General features: G+C 44.7%; 1 protein-coding gene across 16 annotated transcripts in view; it reads left to right on the top strand.

Annotated features, from left to right (window-relative positions):
- Trim9 (tripartite motif containing 9) overlaps nt 1-25,993 on the top strand; it is a 103,053-nt gene extending 77,060 nt beyond the window's left edge. For 2 of the 16 annotated variants that reach the window (XM_021178921.2, XM_085830424.1), the window contains exons 7-12: nt 2,429-2,567; nt 18,279-18,320; nt 18,720-18,743; nt 19,478-19,727; nt 22,295-22,457; nt 24,053-25,993. In XM_021178921.2, the coding sequence (XP_021034580.1) occupies nt 2,429-2,567; nt 18,279-18,320; nt 18,720-18,743; nt 19,478-19,727; nt 22,295-22,457; nt 24,053-24,115 (681 nt within the window). In that variant the 3' untranslated portion in view covers nt 24,116-25,993. Of the gene's footprint in view, nt 1-2,428; nt 2,568-3,097; nt 4,490-15,549; nt 15,739-18,278; nt 18,321-18,719; nt 18,744-19,477; nt 19,782-22,294; nt 22,458-24,052 lie in introns of those variants that run through there. The other 14 variants (XM_085830422.1, XM_085830426.1, XM_021178922.3 and 11 more) reach the window with 12 other exon arrangements.
- Nucleotides 25,994-26,198: the final 205 nt, after the last annotated feature.

Here is a 26,198-nt window from a genome sequence, read left to right as displayed (position 1 = left end):
TTTTCTTATTATCGGGTTGGTTGGTTTGTTTTCTTTTCTTTCTTTTTTCTTTTTCTCCTTGTTTTCCTCATTCCCTGAAATCGCTTCTTCCTTCATCATGTCTGGTTATCACCTCAGGCTATTGCCTTTCCAAGGGCTCTAGTTCTCCTGCCACCTGCCTTACCACCACTCATGCTGAGAACTTCCCTGTCTGTCTTCAGCCCCATATCTTTTCTGATAGTCGGCCGGATTTCTACCTATGGAGAATTTTCCACTTTGACACTTTGAAACCAGCCTAAACTTAACATTTAAACTAAGCCACTCATTTTCTCACAGCTAAATTTCTTTTCCAGCTGCCCTTTCACAGACATTACACTCAAACTCAGAGCTCCAGCTGGCTCCTCTCTCCTTAGGGCTCAGGATTAAAAGAAGTCAGCTCCGGGCCCCTTCTAGTCAATCTGAGGCTCTCACATGGTCCCTTCTACTTAATCCATGGCCACCATAAGAAGGGGTCACTCAGCACTGGCTTCATGCTGGGACTTGTTAAAAAAAAATGCAAAATCTCAGACCCTACCTCAGGGACCTGCAGGAACAAAAACTGTATTGTGGTACGATTCATAGGTGATTCATGTGCACAAATGTTCAGAATCTCTGAATTGAATAGTGTCACATGCAGGTTTCCCTACCTGCTGCAGCAGGACTGAGTTAGTCCATGGCTAATCCAGGACCACAGCAAAGAGCTGTGTTTTGAAATGTCGATGTTTTTACTCATTACATCAGGCATGCCTTTGCAAAGTGTAGGGCTGAGGAGGGAAGCAAGTCCCCAGCCTGCTTGGAAAGTGCATTATACGAGGCTTTATTTTAAGCCTCTGAAATGTCATTCTGCTTTCCTCCCCCTTCCCGCCATACTGTGGTGCAAACCTCCATGCCTATGGCTGGCTTTGAGGCTAATCCTTGCGTCGGTTGCAAACACAGCTTACAGTCTACCCTCATGTTTTTACTTTTTCAAAAATGCATTTTATAGGCCACACTGATGGATAAAGATGTTACATTCTCTATAAACACCAAGTATAAGCATAACCTTAGCCACAAACTCCCAATTATGGCTTTTTAAATCCTAGCTGCTGGTCACCATTAAGCTACTGAGCCCTTTTAAACTATAATAGCTACATATATAAAGTCAGATTGCCCTCATGCCCATCTTGAAAAATAGGTATTAATGTCCCCGTTTTATGGATTAGGAACTGAGGCTCTAAGCAATAAAGTAAGCAGCCCAACAACTCATAGATTCCGGTCTGGATTGGGCAGATACCAAAACTGTGTTCCTAACTTACTTTCCTAGTGATTATAAGAACAATTAAGGAAATAAGGATCCCTTGTGGGAATCCCTGCCAATTAAACTACTTATGACCCCTCATTATTGGTTTCAGGTGGCTAAAGCCTGCCTAGGTGAAGGGTTTTTTTTGTTTGTTTTTTGTTTTTTTGTTTTTTTTTACTGTGGATGGCTTATATATGATTCCTTGGCTCATAAAGAGTTGTCTAAGATATCTGGGAAAAAGAGGGGAAAGAGCTAGCATACGAAATGTTTGTGGGTGCAGAGGAATGGCTCAGCAGCTCAGTTAAGGTTGACTAAGAAAGCTCTAATGAAAGTGTCTAGCCGGGTGTGGTGGCGCATGCCTTTAATCCCAGCACTCAGGAGGCAGAGGCAGGTGGATTTCTCTGGTCTACAGAGTGAGTCCGAGGATAGCCAGGGCTATACAGAGAAACCCTGTCTCGAAAAAAAAAAAAGAAAGAAAGAAAAGAAAACAAAAAACAAAAAAAAAAAAAGAAGAAAAGTAAAAGAAAAGAAAGTGTCAGGGAAAGGGAAGAAAGGGAAGCATAGAGGTGCCTGCCTACGGGAGGCCCAAATACCAAAGGCTCTGCTAATATGTAATGAAATCGGTGGAACCTTTTGAGGAGTTTACTGCTCGGCTGACAGAGGCAGTAGAAAGAATGGACCCTAGCTCTGAGTCAAAAGATACTGTTTTAAAACAACTGACCTTGGAGAATGCTACACCCACTTGTCAGTCTCTTCTAAGGACATTAAAAATATCTGAAAATATTTTTTATTTTATTAATGGGCTGAGGCTGCTTCTTCATATCTTCAAGGTGTGGCCATTGCAGCTGCCTCACAAGGTCAGACCACTAATACAGTGTCTTACTAATCAAAGAAAGGAAAATTTTAATCAGGTAGGCATGGCCCACAAATGCTATTCATGTGACAAGCCTGGGACATTTCAGCCAACAGTATCCCAGCAGAGCAAGGCTGTGGGCCATCTCTCCAGGGAGCTCACTTGCCCTCTGCAGCTCTTCCTGCATGGCATCTGCCACCTAACCACTGGGCATCACTTCCTTCCCTGTTCCTCACGAGGCGGCTCACCTTGAATGGTGTTCTGTTTTCTGTTGACAGGAAGTGTATGTCGGAAAAGAAACAATGTGCACAGTGGACGGCCTTCACTTCAACAGCACATACAACGCTCGGGTTAAGGCTTTCAACAAAACAGGAGTCAGCCCCTACAGCAAGACACTGGTCCTCCAGACATCTGAGGGTAAGGCCCTTCAGCAGTATCCCTCAGAGCGGGAACTACGTGGCGTCTAACGTGGCTGGCAGCCTGGAGGTAACCCCGTCAGTACCACATCCCTCAAGTTTTTCCATGACTTGCACTGTCTCCGGCCCCAGAGCCGCTGTGTCCCTCTCCTGCCTTTAGAAGGCCCCGTGAGATGCGGATGAGAGACCCCACAGCAGCAGTTCCAATGGCTTCCTTTGCTACCACTCTAAGCTACAGTGGAAGAAGCTGAACATGCAAGCCTGAATGTGCCCCCGGTGTCTAAGATGGAGGTTCCTAGGCTCTAGAGCAGGCTCCCCTTCTCCACCAAGCCACCCCAGTGGCCGCTTTTGCCCCACATGATTCTCCGTGTCTTTGTAGCTCTTGCTTGCTCCTGCCGGGGCTGGAACTTAGATTCTTCCCAGCTGTAGATCTGTATGACTTGAACGTGTTTCCGGTGGGTGTTGGGGTGCTAGAGCCTGTTGACCACTTCTGGCTTAACCAGCTCGGACTACTTCCTTTCCTACCCAAAGCCCGGGCCATCCGCACCAGGACTGAGACTTCCTGTGGGCACCAAACAGGAAGAGACCAGCAACTCTGCTTTACCTCGCCATGCGGGTCCCTCTAGGGGTGGTTGGGCTGTCTAGTGCCACTGCACAACGTTGTCTCTCTAGAGGACATATGGTTCTTGGCTGTACTATAAATATTCTGGTCATTGGAGACAATCTGTCTAGAAGAAGGTTTGTATCTGATGGCCTGGTATAACCTCTGAGGCGTTAATGTTTTTTTATTTTACAAGCAGCGGGAGCCCATGAGACAAAACCTATGAAGGGTATGTGTGGCTGGCGCCAAAGCATTTTGAGACTTTTGGGTGTTGTCTTACTCGTGGATTACATCATCTCCTACCCCACTGGCATTCGCCACAAAACTAATCTCTGGTGTTGTCTTTGTTCAAATTCAAGATGTTAGCTAAAAGAACTGTGGCGGCTTCTCCTGCCTTTCCGCAAAGCTCAGCATGTGTCAGACACCCCCTAACATGCTTCACATGGTTCAAAACAAGCACAACTCCGAGTCCCACAGCGAGGGCCAAAGACCCATAGCCATGAAAGCAAGGCTTTGGGGGAGTGGTCTTAAGTCTAAGTGAAGCCATTCAAAGAAGAGGTTTGTTAAGGATGAAACACTCACATGACCTGTACCCACAGAGAGGGCAGTGCCGTGACCTCTAGCTCTTTCCCCAGACTTCCCATTTTAGCAGCTTCCGTCTGGGATGACCTACCAGCTTGAGAGCTTGTCGTCTCATTTCCTGAAATACTAAATGCTAAGGGCCTCCAAGAGTTCTTTCTAAAAGCACTGCAGAAGGCCCGGATGGTGCTGGCCACATTGCCCCTGGGAGCAGAAGGTGGTTTGATGAGGTGGGAGGGGCTTAGCAGCAGGGTAGGCGGGGGAGCTGTGGCAGTGTCATTGAGATCTGTCAACAGAACTGTATGGAAACTGTTTCTGTTCGAGCTAGATTATAGACCGCTCAAATCAACTACTGACAACCTGAGCACTTCTGTCTGTCCTTTTGCCCCACAGGAAGGTGACATTTCTTAGTCTCTTTTCAATGTTCACGAGATACCCGTGTCTATTAATAGTTACAAGATGTGGACCTGCGATCCCCGGTACCACAGTTACAGAACTGGGGGTCATTTTCTAAGTGAAACTAATGGACCACGTTCCCTACGAACAAAGAAACTGTATTGTAGAAACCCATTCCTCCATGAATTTTATATCCTATATATTATGTGCATATATATATATATATATAAGGTATGTATGTGACTGTGAGTCACCCTGACCATTATGTAGATATATCAGTGTTGTCTGTGACTGCCCAGAAGCGACTCACTCATGATGAAATAAAGTTCACACACATTCTTTCTCCACACTTTGGTTTGTTCTATTTGTTCTCCCTCATTTAAGTAGTGACACAAGATTTAGGAAGTGAGGGGACGTGTAGCAAATTGTCATTTCAAAGGAGACTTGATCAGTCTGCTGTAACAGAGAAAGCCTGTCTCATTCTATTCTCTTCAGTTCCCTAAATGTCAGTGAGAAGTCGGTTGCACTTACTCTTTCTCCTGTTATTTCTACAGTTTCTGGAAAGTTCACTCTGAAGTTCCTTGTTGTTTTGCTGGGGTGGCTGGGTGGTTTGTTCTAGCTCTTTTGTGACAATCTTTCATGTTCTCCTTAGCAAGGATCAACATCTTTCCAAACTCCAGAACAACAGGTCTGTGTCTCAGAAAGGCACATTTCATACGTGACAGCAAGTCCAAGCTAATGACATACATGAAGTATGTGTTTAAAGCACGTGTCATTAATACTCTGTCACAAAACCCAGAGGTGACATTACATGGGGTGGGGGATGTCAAAGGTGTGCATTGTTGTGAATTCTGATCATTTCTGTCTGTCTGTCTGTCTATCAGAGAGTATTTGATAAGTGGGCACGGTGATACACAATGGGTAGAAAGTATAGAGCCCCTGTTCTCTTGCTGGGTAGAGTTTACAGGCTAGTTAAGGGAGATGGGTCTTAAAGAAACATGCACATAACTGCAAAGGAAAGACAACATATACATTAAAAAATTGGTCCAAAAATACACAATAATTGAAACCAATGGAAAATGTAGTGTTACGTAGGTTCAAGTTAGGTTACTCCACGGAATGCAGGTTTCTGGGGATGTGTCCAGGACGGACACACGAATAAAGCCAGACCCAGATCTCAACCAACTTAAGAAGAAATATAAACATAAGCAACTATGAATTTGAGTGAAACGGCTGAGACAGGGTAGCTCAGCAGGAAGGGGCTTGTCTTCTGAGTACCTGAGCTCACATGTAGGAAGGAAAGTTGTCCTCTGTCCCCACAGGCATGTCACTGGCTCTCCCACACCATACGCAAGTAATTCAATAAGTAAGTAAATAAAAAGAGAAAATTTATGTATTTTAGTGACATATTAAAAATAAGGCTCATACACTTGGTTGTTTATTTTTGCTGTTGTTTTTTTTTTTCCTAAATTAACTCATCAAATAAGTCTCCTGACTATGCATTGCCTTTGAAGCTATCTGCAAAGAGTCCTGAAGCCATTATGTAGCAAGGCCTTCTTAACATACCCTGTTCTGAGGCTCGTTCTGTGTGACAGACTGTACCCCCACCAAAAACATTCAGGCAAGGCTGAGAGATGATGGGGAACTTCCTGTTCGTTTTCCTGACGATTCCCCTCTGCCTGCCTGAGCCAACAGCGCCTTCTGCTTGTCTGTTGTATCTGGAGAGACTGGGGTACAGCACAGGTGATACCCCTGGAGTTGTGAGCTTGCTATAAGAAAGGGTTTCCTGGGACTCTACGCTGCTGAGCCTCCCAAGCACAGGGAGCTCTGTAGTGTTGTTCATGCCTGACAGTCTTCCAGAGGAGGTAGCGCTGCCCCTTGAACAAAGTATAGGATTAAGACCTCTACACAAAACCTACTCTTTATCTCTAGTCTCTGTGGAAGGTTCATCTGGACAGGTTCGTGGGCATTAGAACTACTTCTGGGCATTTTTGAGATCCTTGGCCTATGTTTCCAAATTGCGTTCCAGATAGACTGTAGACCAAGAACATGTGGATCATTCTAGAGTAGTGTGTCTCCATAATTCTTCTACCTTAAGGTTTAATTTAAAATAATAGGTAGTCACTTCTAAAAATAAACATGTTTCTAAAAGAATTTGGCCATATGTGTTCATAGAATTACTACCATGATTGTTCCATACCTAATAGCCACATGAAATAAGTTGCAACACATTGCAGGGGAGGACCCGAGATCTAAGGAGGAGAGGGAGGACTTCCCAGGAAAGATGTAGTAGGAGGGAAATCCAAGCAGACAAAATTATGATGCGTGAGGCAAAAATCTCTGAAATCTACTTTGACAGCAACAGTAAACTTGATCATTCCAAAGCTCCAACTAACTGAGCATCTTGGTCATGCCAAAAACCAACTTAGCCCCATATTCACAGAGATGGCACAAAGTCCAGCCCTCTCCTTTAACTTGAGGGCCTCGTTGCTCTTTTGCACACTCCCTGGCAGCTTGCTGAGGTCTGCGTGTGTCACTGCTCCTCTTTAAGCTGTCTGCCCTTCAGTCTAGAACACCATCTTGAAACCATTAAGTAAGAAGAATGGCCTGCAGTTAGCATGGGGGGAAAAGATATAAAGTCCAGGCTCATTGGTTCCTAGGTACCCATTCTGCGCAAATTCACTGACTCATTGCTATGAGCCCAGCAACCACATTAAAGAAAATTATATAAAAGAAAATTATACAAAAGAAAAAATATATATACATATATATTTCACGTGTGTGTGTGTGTGTGTGTGTGTGTGTGTGTGTGTGTGTGAAAGAAATGGGAAATTGTTGTTATTACAGAAGTTGAGGCTGTGTTGAGGGCATCGAGCAAGGAGGAAGCTAACCAGAAGAGATGGAAAAAGGCACAGTCCCACAGATCCAGAGTGCCTTCTATGAAATTTTTAAAACTATGTATTGCATTTTGGAAAGATTAGCATGCAAAGCATTTAAAAGTCAGCAGATTCCCCAAAGCCCCCAGTGGATGGCAAGCATATTTCAGAAGGCTTTGTAGAATCACACCGTGAAGTAAATACAAACAAACCAACGAGAAACCTTTACCTTAGACTTTACATCACTTTATGCCAAGCTACTGAGAATTTCCTTCACTGTCCATCAAAAATTAAAACAAAAAACAAAAAAAACCAAAAAAACAAACAAACAAAAAACGCCATGAAGAATGACAGCTACATGACAGCCAGACAATATTTTGGGGATAGTGAAATATAATAGATAAATTATATAAAAACTAGTCTTTATGGGGCTGGCAGGTGGCTTAGTTGGTAAATCACATGTTGAACAAGCATAAAGGCCTGGATTAGGTTCCCAGCAACCACACAAAGAACAGGACAACGTGGCACGTGCCTGTAAGCATGACACGGGAAAGCAGAAATGGGGATCCCTCAGGCTTGCTGGCTAGCTAGCTAAGCCCATTAATGAGATCCAGGTTCACCGAGAGCCCTTGACTGAGAATATAAATGACATGCTCATCTCTGGCCTCCACATACTTGTGCATACAAGTTCCCACATGCACACACACACACACACACATTTGTTGCTTTTTACTATAAATTCATACATTAAAACAATTGCCCACCCCCACGGCACCCCCTCTACAGTCTACACTACATCTCTGTGCCTGTCACTGATGTCTAGATCCCACGCATGCTCATGTGCTCACGCACGCATGCGCACAAATGTACCCTACTTTGCTGAAGCAATAGTTCTCATGCACCTAATGGTACTGTTAGTGCTAACACGTCTTCTACTGCTGTAACAAGTAGCCATCCGAGTAATGGTGTAAACCATCATACATGAGCCCCTCACATGTCTTGAGATCAGAATTCTACTGGGCTAGCAGTGGGGCGCCAGCAGGACTGGGTTCCTTTAGGACAGTCTAGAAAAGCATCTATTTTCTTGTAATTTCCAGCTTCCAGCTTCCAGCACCCACCTGGCTTTCTTGGCTCAAGGCGTTTTCCTCTATCTTAAGATCTAGCAGTATAGCATCTTCTAGCCTCCTTCTGACTCTGCCTTCCTTATGTAAGATCCCTTGTGATAACTTTGCGCCCACGTGGACAGCCCAAGATAGTCTCCACATATCAAGAATCTTAACGGAATAGCTGCAAAGTCCTTTTCCCTCTGAAGGGTAACCCATTCAGAGGTTTCTGGGGATTCAGTTGTGGGTATTTTTGGATGAACCGCTAATCCCGCTGCTGCACCATGTGAGGAAGCAGTTATCCTACCCCAGTTAAGGCAACTAAGCTCTGAGAGGGGAAGTAACGCTTCAGAGCCCAGTTCTCTCAGACGCGATGGTATACAGCACACTATGGTGCTGATGCTTGCCTTTGCCTCTGGAAAGAGAAGGAAGTCGACCCTGAGTCTGCCTGGCGTGGAAATGCATCCTTCCGACGTGAAGCTGCTTTTCACGTTGCCTTGTCCGCTCCACTAGCCAGAAACGGGACGCTGATGCTTCCAGAGTCACAGGTGACTTTTGTCAAAAAAGAGTAGAGCCTCTTAAGAAGATGGAGAAGTGGCTTCATTTTCAGCATCTCTAAACCCTGCAGCCAGGTAGCTCTGTTTATCCTCCAGTTCCCATCCCACGCAAGTCCTTAGCCTAGAGCAGTGGTTCTCCACCTCCCTAATGCTGTGACCCCTGGTGGACAAAATGGGGGATTTTGAGCAGACAGTCAGCCTCGTGCCATCCTTGTCATGGTAGTAGCTTCTTCTCCCACACAGCAAAGGAAAGCACCCTGAAATAGTGAGTAGTCTAAGCAGAATCTTTATGTTGTGGTGACCACAACCACGAAATTGTTTCATTGCTACTTCGTAACTATAATTTTGCTACTGTTATGAATCATAATGTAAATACTTGATAGGCAGGAAATCTGATATGCCATCCCTGGGAAAGGTTTGTTCAAGCCCCCAAAGGAGTCACAACCTGCAGGTTAAGAACTCCTGGCCTAAGGAGCACCTTCTCCCCAGGTGTCACTAGGGATGTTCTAGGCAGGAGGTGACAGTCACTGCCTGACAAAGAGAAAGAAGGTCAGAGATCTGTGAGATCCTCAAAAGCTCCTACAGATGAGGTCTGGGGCTTGAAGCCAATGTGGACTGAAACCATTACAAAACTATTGATTAATGGGAGCTTCCCAGCCCTCCAGATTTCATCTTAGGAAGGAAAGTAGAGAGGAAGAAACAAGGAGTGTGAGAGAGCCATGTTGTGCCCAAGGCTGTACAGTCTTTGCAGCACTTCTGACAACTGTGGGCCCTGAGCACCAAGGAAAAGATTCCCAAGGCTCCCGGCTTAAATGTCCACATAGCCTTCCCCACAGAGCCCACCTGAGCAGACGGTCAGCCTCGTGCCATCCTTGTCATGGTAGTAGCTTCTTCTCCCACACAGCAAAGGAAAGCACTCTGAAATACTGAGTGGACTAAGCAGAATCTGCCTCCATCCATCTGAACACCAAATGGCCTCAGGTACCATGTCTAGAATCCCTTTATAAATATAATTTAGGTGAGCCTAAGACTTCTTTTTAAAATCCTAGTGTACTGAGATTCCCCCATCCTGTGGAAGTTGTAAGGAAGAGGCCCCACAGGTGAACAGTGTCAAGGGACACCACAGTCACCTATTCCTGTGGCCAGCACCCCAGGGGATAGTGGCACATTTGCCTTTCGGTTCCTAAGCACGGCTGTCCAGTGAACAACCCTACTGAGAGAATAAAAGGTTCATCCTCAGTGCAGTCTGTGGTTGGTGCTAGATCATCCCCTTAATCCTAGATGACCTCTTACACATCATTAGAAGACACCCTACGACCCGTGGCATGAACTTTGCCTGTTTGTACACTTCTAAGACATAACACAAGCAAAAACAAAAACAAAACAAAGCAAAACCCAGCTTTGTCATCCCCCATTTTGTCCACCAGAAGCTGATCTTACCTCTCTGTCTCCAGTCTGGCCACAGCTGAGCATGTGGCTTAGATGTGTTCTTGCCTTTCTAGGCTTCAGTTATTTTATATGTAAAACCACAGAACTCTGACATTCCTACAATTAGTGCTTCTGTGGCCTTTGTCTTCAGTCTGGCTGGAAGCACTGTTACTATATACTGGGTGCAGGTCGGATGCCAGTCCCATGTGCCCCCTCCAAGGTCTTGGTGGGTTTAAACGTTATGCCTACAATACTAAATATTCAGCACTAAATTAAATATTTGGGAAACTATCATCTATGGAAAACCAGGTGTCCTGTGAATATGTTTTTCCATGCATCTACTTTGTTTTGCCTGGCTCAGAAAATTCCAGCCTTTCCAAAAACTGACTTAATTAGAACATTCATTTCATAGGACAAAATCCTCAAGGTAGGTAAATTGTACTTGACAAAACTTGGGTAAACTTTACCACATAGGAAGAGAGAAAGATAAGGATGAATCTCAGAGCCCAGAAGAGAAAAGTATTTCATCCCTTTAATTTTGACATGTGGCATCTCAAGAAATTTTCTAAAAATTTTCATGAGGCTGAGTTGGAACTACAGGCCTCTATGTTGATCTAGAGAAATGGGCTCTTTGGTCCTTCGGGAGTGTGTATATCTCAAGTGTAAGAACTACCAGGTCTCCTGATGTGAGTTGCTCACAAATAATTCCATGAAGTTCTTTTAATTTAGAATGGAAGATCGGGCAAGGAAATATGCAGCCACCCTCAGGATTTCAGGACAGCTCCTGGATTCATTCTTTTTAAAGGGCATTTTCAAAACAGATTTGTTTCTTAGCCCTTGACAGCAATTACCGCCACTCTTAAGAACACATAAGATGCCACCTTTTGTTATAAATTACACACATCCCTTGCTGGACATAAATAATTGTGACTTCACCTGCCTGCTTGGTCGTTTGAGCAAACAGCCTTCTTCTCCATGTTCCTCCTTGTCTGTTTTTAAATCTTTCTGAGGAGCGGAGAACATTCCACAGCTGGCTTGCACTGCAGCAGAGCTCAGCCTTCTGAGGCTCCTGCAGCCCTCTGTGGCAGCTCTTGTTTGGTGTGCTCTGAAAACACACTTCTCCTCCATAGACTATGGCCCAATGGCTGCTCGGTTTCAAAGCTGTGCCTGCCATACAGGAAGGCACCCAGGACTCAGAGGAAGATGAATTAGTGAGCTGTGTTGCATAAGAAGCTTCACTCTTTCCCTTTGAGTCCCCAAAATAGCACATTAAAGCTTGCAATGTATCAGGCTGGAGAGGTGGCCCAGTGCTTAAAAGCACTTGCTGCCCTTGCAGAGGACCCTAGTTCAGTTCTGAGAACCCATTTTAGGCTGCTCACAATGACCTGTAACTCTGGTTTCATGGGGTCCAAATGCCCTTTTCTAGCCTCTGTGGGCATTTTCACATGTTATATACAACAATACACACAAACACTTTTTAAAGATGGAATAATTTACCTGTACAAATTATTCTACATCATCTAATACTTAATGCTTAAGTTTTCAAATAATAAAAAATCTTTAATACTCTGTTCATGTTAGAATAAAAACACCGTCCCCAGAAGTATAAAACTTATTAATAATAGTTGACACATTTTCTCTTGATTATTTTCTTATAGTCAGTTCCCCTGCCGGCTTCATGATTCTCATGTGCACTCCCTAGCACATGATATTTGTTCAGTAAGTGTCAAACAATGAAAAAAATAAAAGAGATAAATACAAATAGGGCATAGCACCAGGATCCTTCCTTCTCGATCCCAGGAGTCAGAGAAGAGCTTATGTGGTCCCCAGTAGATCTTTGGTTTGGTAGATCTTAATTGTTTCCTTAGAGCAGAGCCCCCTACCATCAGCTGAGTCTCCAATCTAGAACCCAATGAGAAGGGAAAGAAGCGCAGGGAAGAACAAGAGGAAACCATCAGTCCTGACAGCTGATGGACAGTGCGAGGGACACATTTGCGTTGGAATGCAGTTCTCATCCTGGACTTACCAATATGAGTAGGACTAAGGAGATGACTCAGTCAGTAAAGTGCTTACCCTATAAGTACCTGATTCGATCCTGAACCCAAGTTTAAAGAGGAAAGGAAAAAAAAAAAAAGCTTGGTGACAGTGCATGAAATACTAGCACTGGGGAGAGAGGCAAGACAAGTAGAACTCTCTCGGGCCGGCTAGAGTAGCCTAATGGACAGCAAACTCCAAGTTAATGAAAGACCTTGTTTCAAAATGCAAGGTCAATAGTGCCTGGGTGCCTGAGGAATATCTGTAGTTGTCCTCCGGCCTGTGCACATGCACACACAGAAACACGCACATACACTGCCTCCCCAAGTGAGTGCAATCTCTGCCTGCCACCATGTGGACAGCTTTCTGCTGGTCTTTCCCACTAAACTGCTCTTATTCCATCAAGTTCAGCCAGGCAGGACAACAGGTGCCCATGATGAGGCAGTAGCAATGTCCTAGGATGCTCCCTGCCTTTCTCTAGTGGTTGTCAGATAAAGATGGCAATCATTACCACAAACATTAGCTTCCTATCCTGTGTCCCAGAAATCACAACCAAAAGCCTCACTCTTCCTTGCCTTGGTGATAGTTAACAGCCGAGGAGCCTTCTCTGATGGCCAATAGTTGAGATCAATCGTTGTGTCTGAGAGAGAAGGTGAGGAAGTGGGCTCTGCTTCCTTCCTACATCCCACAGTATAAACACAGAACGCACACTGTGGTCATTGTATTTGTGTTTGATGTGAATTAAAGATGCTTTGGCTAAGCCAGGAGATGATGATACTGTTCTCAGTCCCAACATGAACTTGTCCAGAGGAGCATGACCAGAAAGACAATCCATATGCTACAACGTGGTTATGAATATCTATCTAGCTCAGAGTTGGAACAACTTAATGGGGTTTGATGACTGACATCAAATGCTTGCAGGACTAGTGGTCTGTTTCAGTTGGCCCTCCGGTAGTACCTGGTGAGAGGAACCCAAAATAAGTTATACCCATGCCATAAAATCAATAACTCCAAACACAAGGTGCTGGCTGGAGACTCGTCCTCCAAGGGACTTCAGAGGGAGCTCGATGGCTCCGCCTCAGACATGTCTAAGTATCTAAGCATCAAGACTACTACAGTGTAAAATCATGATAAACAGTCTAAATGTCCTGTAGACAACTGACCAAACACACCGAGGGCCCCTGGGAGAGCCCTGGAGGGAGGATCGCCTGTTAGTCTGATTGGAATTGGGTGGAAATTGTCTTTTCTCCCTCCCCTAATTTGTTTGGAAAGTTCTCATAGCAAGGTAGGTTTGATTTTGTACGGTTTGTTTTGCTTCATTTTGCTTGGGAAGAAATGGGGTGAGATCCCATCTGGTTGGGCATAAAAGGTCACAGGTCAGACACAGAGATGGAAGGGTAGAGGGCGAGTTCAAGAGTTTAAAAAAAAATGGCTTATGGGTAGGCAATCAATCAATCCACATAAAACTAGGGGGGAAGAAAACCTGTATCACTGCCCAATTATTAATCCCAGGAATATTCACGGCTATACTCAGCCTCACCTAAAAATAGAAAGGGCGAGTGCTCCTCAGATAGGCTTTGATCTGACCCTCAGATTTTAGAGCCCATCCTTCTATGGGTGTTCAGATCACTGTTTGGAGATTCAATGTATCCCAAACATCACCTTTCCTTAATTTTTAAGGCATGATGTATCTGCTATATAATGCCTTGATTGTTCCATCTGTTGAGAGAGTCCTTTTGAAGCAAACTCTTGTGAATTGAAAATAGTTTTCTGACATAAATACAGTGGCAAATGTCTTCTCAAACTCAAAAGAGCTTGTGTCTGCTGACGCTCTGTGGTTACGTTTCAAGTCTTTCCATTAAGCTAAGAGGTTAGTTTCCTTTTAAGTAAATAATGTGGGGGGCCAATGAGACAGCTCAGCTGATATAGGGTCCTCCCACCAACTGTAACAATCTGAGTTCAGTCCCTAGAACTGGCAGGATAGTCCCTAGTATCCATACATGTGTGCACGCGCACACACACAAGTAAATAGATGTGAAGAATAATGATATTTTTAAATTTATTGTATCTGAGCAAAGAAATGACCATACATGCCATATCACCCAAACTATATAAAGTTTAAGTAGGAACCAGTATATTATTATTCTTTGGGATATTAAGCTTTAGCCTCATACCCTTTTCTCTGATATTTGGCTTACAGAAAAATCAAATCTTCCCTCAGGGATAAGACTAAAGTCTGAAAAGCTAACATTAATATTGTAAATTCAAAAATGAAAATGCTTCCTTGCAGTATTAAAACTTGCGGTAGCCCTTCTTATAAGGTCTCTAGATACACATACACATGGACACACACAAGCACATAGCACATGCAGACACACATACACACTCACACACTCATTCTCAAACACAGACACACATGTACATACACACACAGGCTTGAACCTACACAGTGTAGCATTTGGATCACAAAGGGTTATGTACAAAGACAAGCTGCTAACAAGACGAAACAAACCCCAGTATCACCCGCTGATCACCAAAACAACATTGCCTTTTCGATGAGAAAATGTTTCCTTCGGAGTCTGAACCCTGAACTGGCATCTGTGCTTTCCTGAATTTTCACTATTAAACTGAGCTATACAGAGCTTTACAGGGCTCCAGCTGGTGACCAAGTCCTCACTGGCGTGGCAGGCCTTCTGAAAAGAAACAGACACTTCACACCTGTGCACCTTCCCTCTGCCCACATTCTGTTCACTATTAGAGAACTCGGGTGAGTTAAGTCATGTTCACAGGAGACGAGAATATTTCAGAAGCAAAGAGAGGTCTTATTCCTGACTTCCCAGGGCACTCTGCATTTCTTCCTTGATTCAAAGATCAAGTCTTGGGTATCCCAGGATTAAAATAATCTCATCCATCTAGAAATGGGGAAAATGTACTAGTAGAAACAGAGAGGAAAAAAAAAAAAAGCAAACCTATCCCATGGTTTCTAAACGCAGTCATCTCCTAAATAGAAACCCTTAAAGAAGCCAATGTTAAATGCACGGTAACTTGAGGAAGAGCTGAAATAAAAAGAAATGTTGGTTTTTCTCATCAGTGGGTAAAGGGCACCTGTACCTCTCACTCAACATATTTCACTTAACAAAGAAAAACCTCTTCGTGCTTTTCCGTTACTAAAAGTTATAGCAAACCATAAAACGATTGCCAGTGGTGCTGGAATGGTTGTCTGGGCTGGGGCTGGGGTCTGGACCCACTGGGAGTTCCAGCCCCAGCCAGACTGTTTTGCTAATCCCTGTGGGTGGTACCTCGGGGCTGACGAAGCTTTGTGTGAATGCTTGCTTAGGTGGTCTTTGGGAACCTGGCATGGGCAGCCAGCAGGTTTCTGATCTCTGGTTTGCATTGATCTTACATCTAGACACAGACTCAGAAGAACAGACCCTCCCCTTTCCAGTGCCTTCGGAAAGATTGCCGCTCCGTAGGATGAGCCCTTTCTCCTCCACCCTTAATCTACAACCCAGCTTCCCCGGGAGATCCTACTTTGATTTCCGGTCCTCACCCCACCAGCTGAGTTTGCATTCTTCTTTACAGTCTCTCAATGCACCGGGTGAGCTGAGCTGTCAGATCTTTCTCTTCATCTCTGTGTCTTGGAGGCATCTCTGAAATGCCCGTGTTGTTCTCACCATTCGTGTGTGTGTGTGTGTGTGTGTGTGTGGTGACGGGGTGACCCATATCTGTGTCTGTGGCTTCCAATGTGAAGAGCATCTGGCTGAGGGAGCTTCCTGGCATTCTTGTTTGCGTGGTGGAACAACCCGTCCCAGAGCTGTGGTCATGTGTGTGGAATGTATTGGAATGGGATGTGGGACGCTGTTCTTTTTGCATCCGCTGGTACCACCATGGAAAACTTGCTCTTCATCACATGCAGCAGCATAGCACGGCACAGGTACTGGCTAAGGAGAGGCTGTAGCTGTCATGTGGAGGTTTGTAACTTTCTGTATCCAGGAAACCAGCTGTGTCTGGGAGACTGGATCAGTGCATCCAGCCTGGAGTGGTCTGATTAAACATAGACTCAAGAGATCTTTACCAATAAAAACAAAACTAAATGCAAAACATGCCAGATAGCAGAACCCATCCTACAGAGCAGGGAAAGCAAAAGCCTGCCGTGTGTGTACTGGCAGAACTGCAGGCTTACAGCAGATCACTTTCCTAGCAAAGGGCAGGGACCACTGAATTAGAAACTGTTCAGTTGTGATACCTATGGCCAACGAACGAACCTATAGTCAAAACAGGTTGCCCCAGAAAGTTCCTCACAGCCAAGATGTAACTGGGCTTACCGTTGATTCCTGGGAAAGTTACTTTGCGGTGAGCTTTGTCTAGCAAACGGAATCTTCAAATTCCTAAAATGCAGACCTCCTTTGATCTCTTCAGGACTATATTGTAATCATGGATACACACGATGCACATCTCACGTTTCCAAGCCTTTCTTTTGGGTTTTATTTTATTCCTTTGGTTCATCCCACATCCCGGAATGAAGAAGGCCACAGCATGACAGTGCAATAAAGGATGCAGGGACTTCAAGCTCCCTTGAAAAGTGGTGGGGTTTTTTTTCCTCGTGTTTTACGTTTCTCCTTGTTTTTCTGTGCACCACTGGCTTTCCCACATGCTCTGTTATGAAGCCTTACTTGTTTCTAATGTACCAAGATACTGTTACAGTCCTTGTAATGTACACTGTCTCAAGAATAAAATGAAATGACATGAACTGCGGGGTCTGGGTGTTGGCAGGTGGATTGAATGGCCTGGTTCTATCGAGCTGTATCATTGAATTTTAAATGTACAATGTTGTGTTTAAATTAATGGGAAAAGAGTTCAGAATGTTTGGTTTGGTTTTGGTTTTTTTAAGACTCCAAAAGGCATGATTCATTTGAAAAAATCTTGAAAGCCCTATTCAGATTCCACAAATTTGCTTCCAAACCTGGATACTAAATTTGGTTTTTAAAATGCTTTCTATTCCATACTTACTGTGCTCCTATTCATAGGGAGAAATCAAAAAGACAGTTGGCAGAAATTAAACATAAAAATCAACCATGAGCTAGAAGAAAGCGGATGTATCCCAGAACAAAGTGATCCAGGCCAGAAGGTGGATCTAATATTGAAATCTGTGTACTCGGGCCTCTTTGATAACAAGTTGCTTTCTTAGTTCTTGTGAAATCCTATCAAGTCAGCACCTTGTCCTTTCTACTGTATTAGAAATTAGCTCATAAAGGCAACACTTAATTTGGAAACAGAACAGAACAACATGATTCTCTCCCCCGAAAGAATCACATCTCCTAGGCCAGCCTCAGCACCACTTCGAACTGTAGGTCATGCCCCTGAGTTCATTTTAAGTCTGAATCTCTTTTCTCTGCCTTGATGGGGCTTCTCTTCAGTAGGGCAGCCAGGTTTGCTGGGAAGATGAGAGTAGAAAAGGTCCCACAAGAAGCGATTCCTGTATAGCTAGCTCTAAGCCCATATTCCACCCCTACACTAGCCTTCTTCCCATCCTTCAAGTGAGAAGAGCTGCTGTAGCCAAGCTAAGCTAAGAAGGAAAAGAAATACCTTCATGTTTATAACACTCAGGTCGTGCCGCTGTCAATCGCTGTGAGGCGTCTTTTAGTGGGTGCACTGGATTCCACTCTCCTGTATATGCGGACCGTTTGCCTCAGGCTCATCCCAGCAAACCTAGGGCACATCGGTAAACGGTTGACACAGGGTAGAGTTGTTCCTACCTGGTGGTTTCTTCCACTTCTATTGGGCAGATTTGTCCTCATCTTTAAAAGAGTCGACCTCCTCAGTTTGCAAGGGTTACTATACAAAACTGAACCAGGAAGACAAAGAAAATTTAAGCCGCAACATTTACGGTCGACTGAACAAAGGTTTTATCAATATGTAAAAAGATGACCTTTGTGTGTGGAAAGAGCACAAAAGCAATTTATACTGAGCAAAGAAAATGATAAAAGGGGCTTTGGTTTTTGGGAGGTTTTTTTGGTCTTTTTTCATGAATCAGGCCTCTGGGGACTATATTTGGTTGGTGCTTTCAAAACAAATGCAAATAATTTTTATCAACCCGGTTGTCACTTCATAGCCTTGATGTGTAGTATCTTTTTATAGGCTGCAATTTTGAGACACAATCTGCATCCTACTCTCAATTAGGCAAGTATACCTGCTGTAATTGTTACCTTCTGCCTGTGTGACTGCTATGCTCAATTTCCTTTGCAAAATAAATGGTGGCTTTTGTCATGTCAATAAAATTCTCCAAATGTCATTCTAACTCCATTATAACCGTTTTCAATTTCTTAGAAAAACGCCTGTCTTTTTTTTTTTTTATGTTATACTTCAACCCCATCCCCTTTTCTTCTGCATCACTGCAAACCACTGTTTCTGAGTGGTAAATGTCAGTGGAGGCACAAGGCAGGCCTGCTGTTGTTGTGTATGTAACGTGCCCAGTGGAGCCCTTGTTGGTATTAGTCTATCAAAGGAAACGTGCTTTTTATCAATGTCAATCTCGCTCCCTGTTTCTCTCCCCCATGCCTTTCACCGGAATGACAACAGTTGACATTAAAAAGCTGTTGGCAGGTATGGAACACCATTACTCTCTTACAATAAGCAGAGCAGAGGTGCATGTGAAGTGGCTACGGGGCTCTGTGAGAACAAAGGACTAGTCTTTGTAGAAAATATGCAGAAGTTGGGGCACAGCTGTGTGTGTAAGAACCTCATCTTCTCTACACCCAATGTCCAAACTGCTTCTGCCATGTATATTACGCGCCAGCTTTAGGACTAACGCTTTTTGATAAGTTATAAAGGAAGCAACCGGCCCTGCATGCAAGTCACCGTTGCACATGAAACCTGGTTCATCAGAGGCAGTTTCCCGTGCTTCTGCCTAAGCGTATTTCCTGATTTCACACAGTGTTTTATCCCTCCTCTATCCAGGATTGTAGATCTAGCCTCCCTGCCTCAGGGTCACACAGGCACCCTAGCACATCCCTCACCCTTTATGTCTCTGGCACACTATCCTGCCAGTCACCAGGTGAAGGGACTTGATGGTACTTCAGTCCCGGATCAGCTGGTTTGGAAGTGCAGTCTGAACCATGTAACCTCTGCTGAATGGGTCCTGTGTCCTCTGTCTGTTCCTGGTGCAGAGTTTCAACTCCCAGGACGTGCCCCATCTGCTCACTCACGGTGACTCTGGCCCCAGATACTTCCTTCCTGCATGGCAGCATGAGAACGCGACCTTGTGTGCCACAGTGCCCAGAAGCATGCTACAATCCCAAGGCTTTACTAAAAACTCACCTCCCTTCTGTTGTTCCCAGTGGCTTGGTTTGCTTTTGACCCCGGCTCGGCCCACTCCGACATCATCTTCTCCAATGACAACTTGACAGTGACGTGCAGTAGCTACGATGACCGGGTGGTGCTGGGGAAAACCGGCTTCTCCAAGGGCGTCCACTACTGGGAGCTGACCATAGATCGCTATGACAACCACCCTGATCCAGCATTTGGCGTGGCTCGCATCGATGTGATGAAGGATATGATGTTAGGGAAGGACGACAAAGCTTGGGCAATGTATGTGGACAATAACCGGAGCTGGTTCATGCACAACAACTCCCACACCAACAGGTACCCTGCAGCCCCACGCCAAGCCTTCTTCATGGTGGCTTGGGTTGAAAAGGAGGAGCCTAGTTCAATAGCCTATTATAGAAACAGCATTAGGGAACGGGATGCACAGTCTTTATTGAGTAGGAAGTCCTGTGCTGAGTAATTTCTTAGCTCAGTCCACTCTACTGCTTTCCATGTAGTATAGAGATAGAGTTGTGTACCCTCCGCTTGGCCCTTCATTATTAAATTCCACCCAGGTCACAAAAGACAATCCCTGGGCATATCTATTATAGACAAACAACCCAGGATCTGGAAACCCAGACCTAGGACTTACCAGAAAAATGTTTTAGGCCAAGGTACTTCTTTTTTTTTTCTTTTTTTTTTTTTTCTGAATTCTGGTTTGTCAATTCTCCAAATTCATATCATAATATGTTTCCATGCAGGAGAGGTCTGAAGACTACATGAGATGAGATTTGCAAAAAATGTCTCCCGTTGGAAGTGCCTGGAAATGGAAGCCATTGTTCTAACAGTTATTATCCGCAATACCGCTTCTCAGATTAGAAGCCATTAATGAAACTTGGTGTTAGGGATGCCAGTCCGGATAGCTTTATATGAGGACTCACTTGTTCTTGTGAGAATTAGAATAGCCAGTCTGCTGAAGAAAGGGAATAGAGTACCTCCTTGAGTAATGTTCTCTATCACCAAAATATAGACAATTTTAACTTAGTATGCCCTATATAATCTTTCTTTTTATTTGCAGTCTCTTCAAATGTATTTCATCGTTTATGGGCCAAAGCTGTCTTTTCATGACACTGGTCTGTCTTAATCACCCCCAGGAAACATTCTCTTTGGGTGGCTCTGGGGGTCAGGGTTGGGGGGAAATCCAGTTATGTTCAGTGAGATCAAAGGAAAAGCAGGCCCAGCAGGGGCAGAATAATGACCTCACTCTCTCAGCTTCTCCTGTCAGTCACCACTGATGCTTTGCTAGCCAGTAGATTCCTAGAGCTTCCCAGCCCTCGGACATCCTCTGTCCTGCTCCATTCATGTCTGTTTTATTGGCTATCCCTTGAAGTAAGCGCACAAAGCATTTTATATTGGTACCAAATCCAAGTGGCTACAGATAGCAGGTCTCTTCAGCAGTTCACACCGGGGGGACTCTGTGACTAGCTACCTGATAGCATCACCCGTGCACTTGTGATCAGCCTCTTGATTCTGGAGCGCAGGGGTAAATAGGATCACCACCATCTCGGCGATGCAGAGACGCACATTTCAGAAGCCGAACACATCTTGCATGCTAACTGAATGTCGCTTGTGCTGTCGCTAACAAGCTTGTAAATAGCAAGATGTAGTCTGTAAGCCTGCCTGTGGTGGTGTCCAGTCTGTCTTCTGCATGCAGAAGAAAGGAGTGATGTTTATAAATGCCTGTGCTCTGCTGAGATAGGATTCAGTTTTGCTAGCTTTCACACTGATGAGAGAAGACAGATCTGTCCCTGATGGTGCTCTGCAGTCATCAGCTGCATCAAAAGACATAGTTCTTTGTAAGATGGTGTTCACACTTGGATCTCTGGAAGCCACTGAACTCCCTATAGTATAATTATGTCTCAGGAAGGTATCCCCTTCAATGCTGTCATTTTACAGAGAGAATCTAATGTCTTCATTCAAAGTCATTGTGCTGAAAGATTAGCATCTTTCCAGAGTGAGTTCCACTACTTCATGGAAAGCAGAAGGCTCTGAGTCCAGTACATATCATATATCCTGGATTTGACCTAAGTACTTCTTTATTGTGACTTTCTGATTAAGTCATTTTGTAATAAATGCTGTTAGAGTCATACTGTACATGCTAAGTGCAGAGCAGAGCTGATGCCCTGTGGTAGCCAAAAGGCTGTTTGGGCTCAGTCTTGGTATTATCTTCTGCTGTAGCTCAGTAGCAGAAAGTCCATTTATAACAATTCTCTCTCAGCAAGGCACAGTAAACAAGAGACTGTCATGAGAGGTGGCTGTCTCTGCAGGGGGTGGGAATTTGGGGGAGCAAAAAACATCTAAATCATATTTTATTATGTAAAGCACAGATACACAAAATATAAGTAGTATATAGTGTATCTAAGGCTTTACGTTTTTATGTGAAAAGTGTTGCTTAGAGCAAAAAAAAAAAAGTGTTTTTTAAAAAAGCTAACCAAAGGAGGGATGTAAAGAGTCAAAATTCTGGTTTGACTGGGCCTGGTGGGACAGGCCTATAGTACCATCTTCTTGGGGGGTTGAAGCAGGAAGACTACAAGTTTAAGGTTTGCCTGAGCTATCATGGAGTTCAAGGCCAGCCTGGACAATTTGGTAAGACACTGTCTCAAAATAAAAAGTGAAAAAGAGGGCTGGGGTAAAAGCCAGCGGCAAACTCACCTACTATACATGGGGCCAAGTTCAACCCTCAGAACCAAAGAAAAGCAAAGGAAGAATGCAGACTGGTCCAGCAAGCCACAAGGGAGAAATGTAAGATGAAAGCAAGCCGACAACACTCCACTTTTTCCCTTTTCCCACAGAACTGAAGGAGGGATCACAAAAGGGGCCACCATCGGGGTCCTCCTCGACTTAAACAGAAAGACATTAACGTTTTTTGTCAACAATGAACAGCAAGGCCCCATAGCGTTTGAGAATGTGGAGGGCCTGTTCTTTCCTGCTGTCAGCCTGAACAGGAATGTGCAGGTAAGCTTGTGGGCCCCAGGACTAAGGGCTTGCTCAGGTTGCTACTTCAAAGTCTGCACAGGGGCAGTAAAATCCCTCCCCCCCCCCAGCCCCAGCTCTGTGAGGGAAGCTGATATAAGACCCAGAGTGAGACACACCGCAGACATCTTCCCATGTGCCTGCCACAGCCTAGTCACGGGAGACAGAAGCCTTCTCTACCCTGTCTATTTATCCTTTGCTCTAGTTTCTTCTTTAAGTAGAACTGAATGACTTCCACAGACTGGCTGCTGAGATGGCTCCTACCGGGCCCCAGGAATGCCCAGGAAAAGCAAATCTTAGTCACTTATCAGAAGTGTGAGCTGCTTTTTGTCCTTCACTCTTCATTGTGCAACAGGCTGGGAAGCAGTAGCCCCGCCTGCGAGTTAGATACTTGCAGTTTCCCATAGAGACAAAACAACGGGTCCTTCTCGCCCCTTTATTCAACAGCCATCTGCAGGGCTCTTAAGCATGCCAGGCTCTACTGTAAATATTTGCTCTCCATCAGTGGGAGAAAAAAAAAAAACAGATACAAACCTTACCTTCCTGAAACTTATATTCTGGTTACAGATCATAACCATGTGATTTCTAAGGTACGTTAGAGGGTCAGAGTATGGCAAAGGGATCAGCAGTGCTGGGAACATGCTAAATAAACAGCCACAGGCTTGAGCGGGGTGGTCAATCAGCTGGTCTTATTATAGTTGCTGCTTATCTGAGTCCTGAAGGAGGGAAGGTAGCAAGCTGTGTAGCGATTTCAAAACAGAAGGCATAGCATGAGGAGCTTTGGGTGGGCAGAGAATGGTAAAGAGGGGATTCATGGCATGCAAGGAATGTGGGCGATGCCCTGCCAACCACTGTTAGAATTCAGGGCTTCACTGCCATCCTGATTTGGGCCTCTCATTACCCGATATAAACCTCACTAACCTGAAAATAGGACCTGAGAGTCAAACGCTGTAGAGTTCATGCCCTAGCTACAGCCACAGTCTTAAAAGCTCTTTTAAGTTGATTCCTGTCTATGAGTAGGGGTAGTGAAACTGCTTACAACCCAGCGGGACCTGCTTTCCAGCTTCCTGCAAGTAGATGGGACTATCTGAGGAGCTGGAATCTAATTCTTCAGAGGCCATATTTTTCAGGTGCCTATATTTCTTCCCACTATAAAGCCTTTCCTGCAATCACAGATAGATAGGTTGGAACCCACATACAGTTGGAAATCACAGGCAAGCTAATCTGATCTCTGTCCATGGACTTGACCATGATCACTGCATGTATGCCAAAGGCTTCACTACCTGCAGATGAGCACCTTGACCTCAGCCATAAGAAACGTAGCCCCTCCCCGCCCCCTCCCCCGCAGAACCTTTTTTAAAAAGTGGGTATTGTGTATCCTGGGTTTGGAGGGCCACTATGGTGGCCAGGCTTTTACCACAGCTAGTATCCTGCTAGAAGACCCTTCAATGTCTTCTAGGATAGATGTTCAAGAGAAGTGAACAGGCCTTTATTGAACTGAGGGCACACAAACCACACTGGCGTTCCCTGCAAGGGTAAGCATGGTGCCCTGCATAGCTTATAGTCTCATTCCCCAGGTCACGCTCCACACCGGGCTTCCGGTCCCCGACTTCTACTCCAGCCGAGCTTCCATAGCCTAAGGGTGTGCTGTGGAGGCACTGGCTGTCCCTGAGACGGACAGCCCTGAGCCAGCAGCCTCAGCGGACAGAGTCAACAGAGTCGTACAAGGATGAGAAGAGCTGGTCCTCAGCCACCATCTTCACCCTTAAAAGCTCCGCCCTTTCCCATCAGCCTCTCCGCATCACTGAACCCAGGCTCCCTTCCTCACCCAGAAACTCGACCGCACAGAGGAGCTCGGCAGCCCACCGCTCCCCTTTGTTCTCACTTCCACGTGTTGTTTTTCTTTAATTTAGTGGGGGGTTTTGTTGTCACTTCTTTTTGTTTTTTTGTGTTAACGTAGGTTGAATTAATTTTGATTCTTTTCTGATCATGTTTTGGTGACTTACCTACCCACCTGGCACTGCCAAAAGAAATTCTCCTGGAAACTTTTTTTCTTGAGCTTTTGGACAAGCAAAGATGTTCTAGGAGAGCAGGTGGGAAAGAAGCCAGATTTAGAGTTTGCCGTTTGGCTCCTAGAATGTTGTTGCCCTGATTCTTGTCAAGCGATGTTAGCTCTTCATGGCTACTCCTTGGGAGTTGAGCAGAGTGCACTTGACGTGCACTCTGAAGTCTTAATACACCCTGAAGCACAAATACGTCGGCTACACTGGCTCACGGCAGGGTAAGGACCTTTCACATAGGCTCTAGGCACTGGGAAGACCAGGAGACTCAATGATTTGATTCATATGACTAATACAAGTTTTTAATTAAGAACTACTATGATCCAGGCCCTGTTCAGGACACTAGAATGCTGTGTTCATGAACACCCGGTCTTCCTGGAACCTATATTCTTATGTAATAAAGCAACAAATAACTTCAAGTTGTTCTAAGTAAGGAAACGTGTCCAAGAAGGTGTCACTGACAAACCCTGAGATTGATGCTGAACCCACACACTCTGGCTATCACACCAGACAAGTACCAACCAATGCTTTTCCACCGCACTATCTTAACTATGGTCTCTGCTGTCACTCACCGCAGAGCCCTTCCTTGGCAGAAATGATGTCAGCATTGTTACTCATTAGTGCTGTGGTCCTAACAAGCCTTAAGAATTGAATGTTAAAAATCAAAATGACCAGAGGGCACAGGGCCCAGTCACAACCCCAGGCCTCTGAAGTTGCAAACCACACCATTTACATCCTCAGGACAAACACACCATCGCTGTGTCTGCTCTCTGTGCCTGTTGCAAATGAGACTCCATCGCTCACTGCTGTCACAGCCTGACTTTCTAAAGAATCTCAAATCGGGTTTGGAAAAGCGTAAGCGTGGATGTCACTCCTGGCACCACCATGCTTACAACTCCTAACAGAGTAGACACCCTTCAGATGTTTCCGTTTGACATGAAGTTTTAGAGAACGTGGGACCTGTGTGGGGGTGACTTCTGATTGGTTGTGTAAATACTTTCCACTGAGCCAGGAACCCGCTAGAATAATAGTAAATGACAGAAGTGGGATGGGAAAGTGGACAGCGCTTTGACAAAAAGGAATCTCTGTAAATAGCTCACTTGCTCATGTGCGTCCTCTGGGTCATCTCTGTCTTGGTGTTTTTCTAGTTAGAACCTAATTTATTGAATGGGTGCTATCCTGTCTCTGTCTGTCTCGGGTTCCTGTGTCTACAGAACACTGTTGTGGGACTATCCTTGTTTGGTCTTTGATTGTTCCAATGAGAATCCATGGCTGGGCCGCTAGTTACTCTCTTTATTAAATCCATCCCCCAGGTTAGAGTTCTAGTGACTTGTAACAAATAGTTTACAACTGAACTACAGCTATAGATGCATACAACTACTATACTAAAATAAAAAGGTCGTTCCTGGTATGCCAATAAAGCGTTTTTATGAGAGGAAAAAAGAATGTCTCTAGAGAAGTTCTTTCTAAGTTTGCACACATCTGGGGGCGCAGAGCACCTCACTCCTCGGGGCAGTAGAGCAAAATGCAAGCATAAAGTCCCTAGAGATGTTGAAGGCGCCCATTCTCTGTCCATTTCTATGTAAGCATGGATCTATCTGCTCTGGGTTTTACACATGCCCTAGCCTGCCTTGATATGAAGTGTGCTCATATGGAAGACTTC

This window comes from Mus caroli, unplaced genomic scaffold (genome assembly GCF_978045245.1).
Source record: "Mus caroli unplaced genomic scaffold, Mus_caroli_1 scaffold_14, whole genome shotgun sequence".
Classification (NCBI taxonomy): domain Eukaryota; kingdom Metazoa; phylum Chordata; class Mammalia; order Rodentia; family Muridae; genus Mus; species Mus caroli.
The sequence above is the reverse complement of the archived record's forward strand: the minus strand, read 5'-3'. Positions and strand labels throughout refer to the sequence as shown.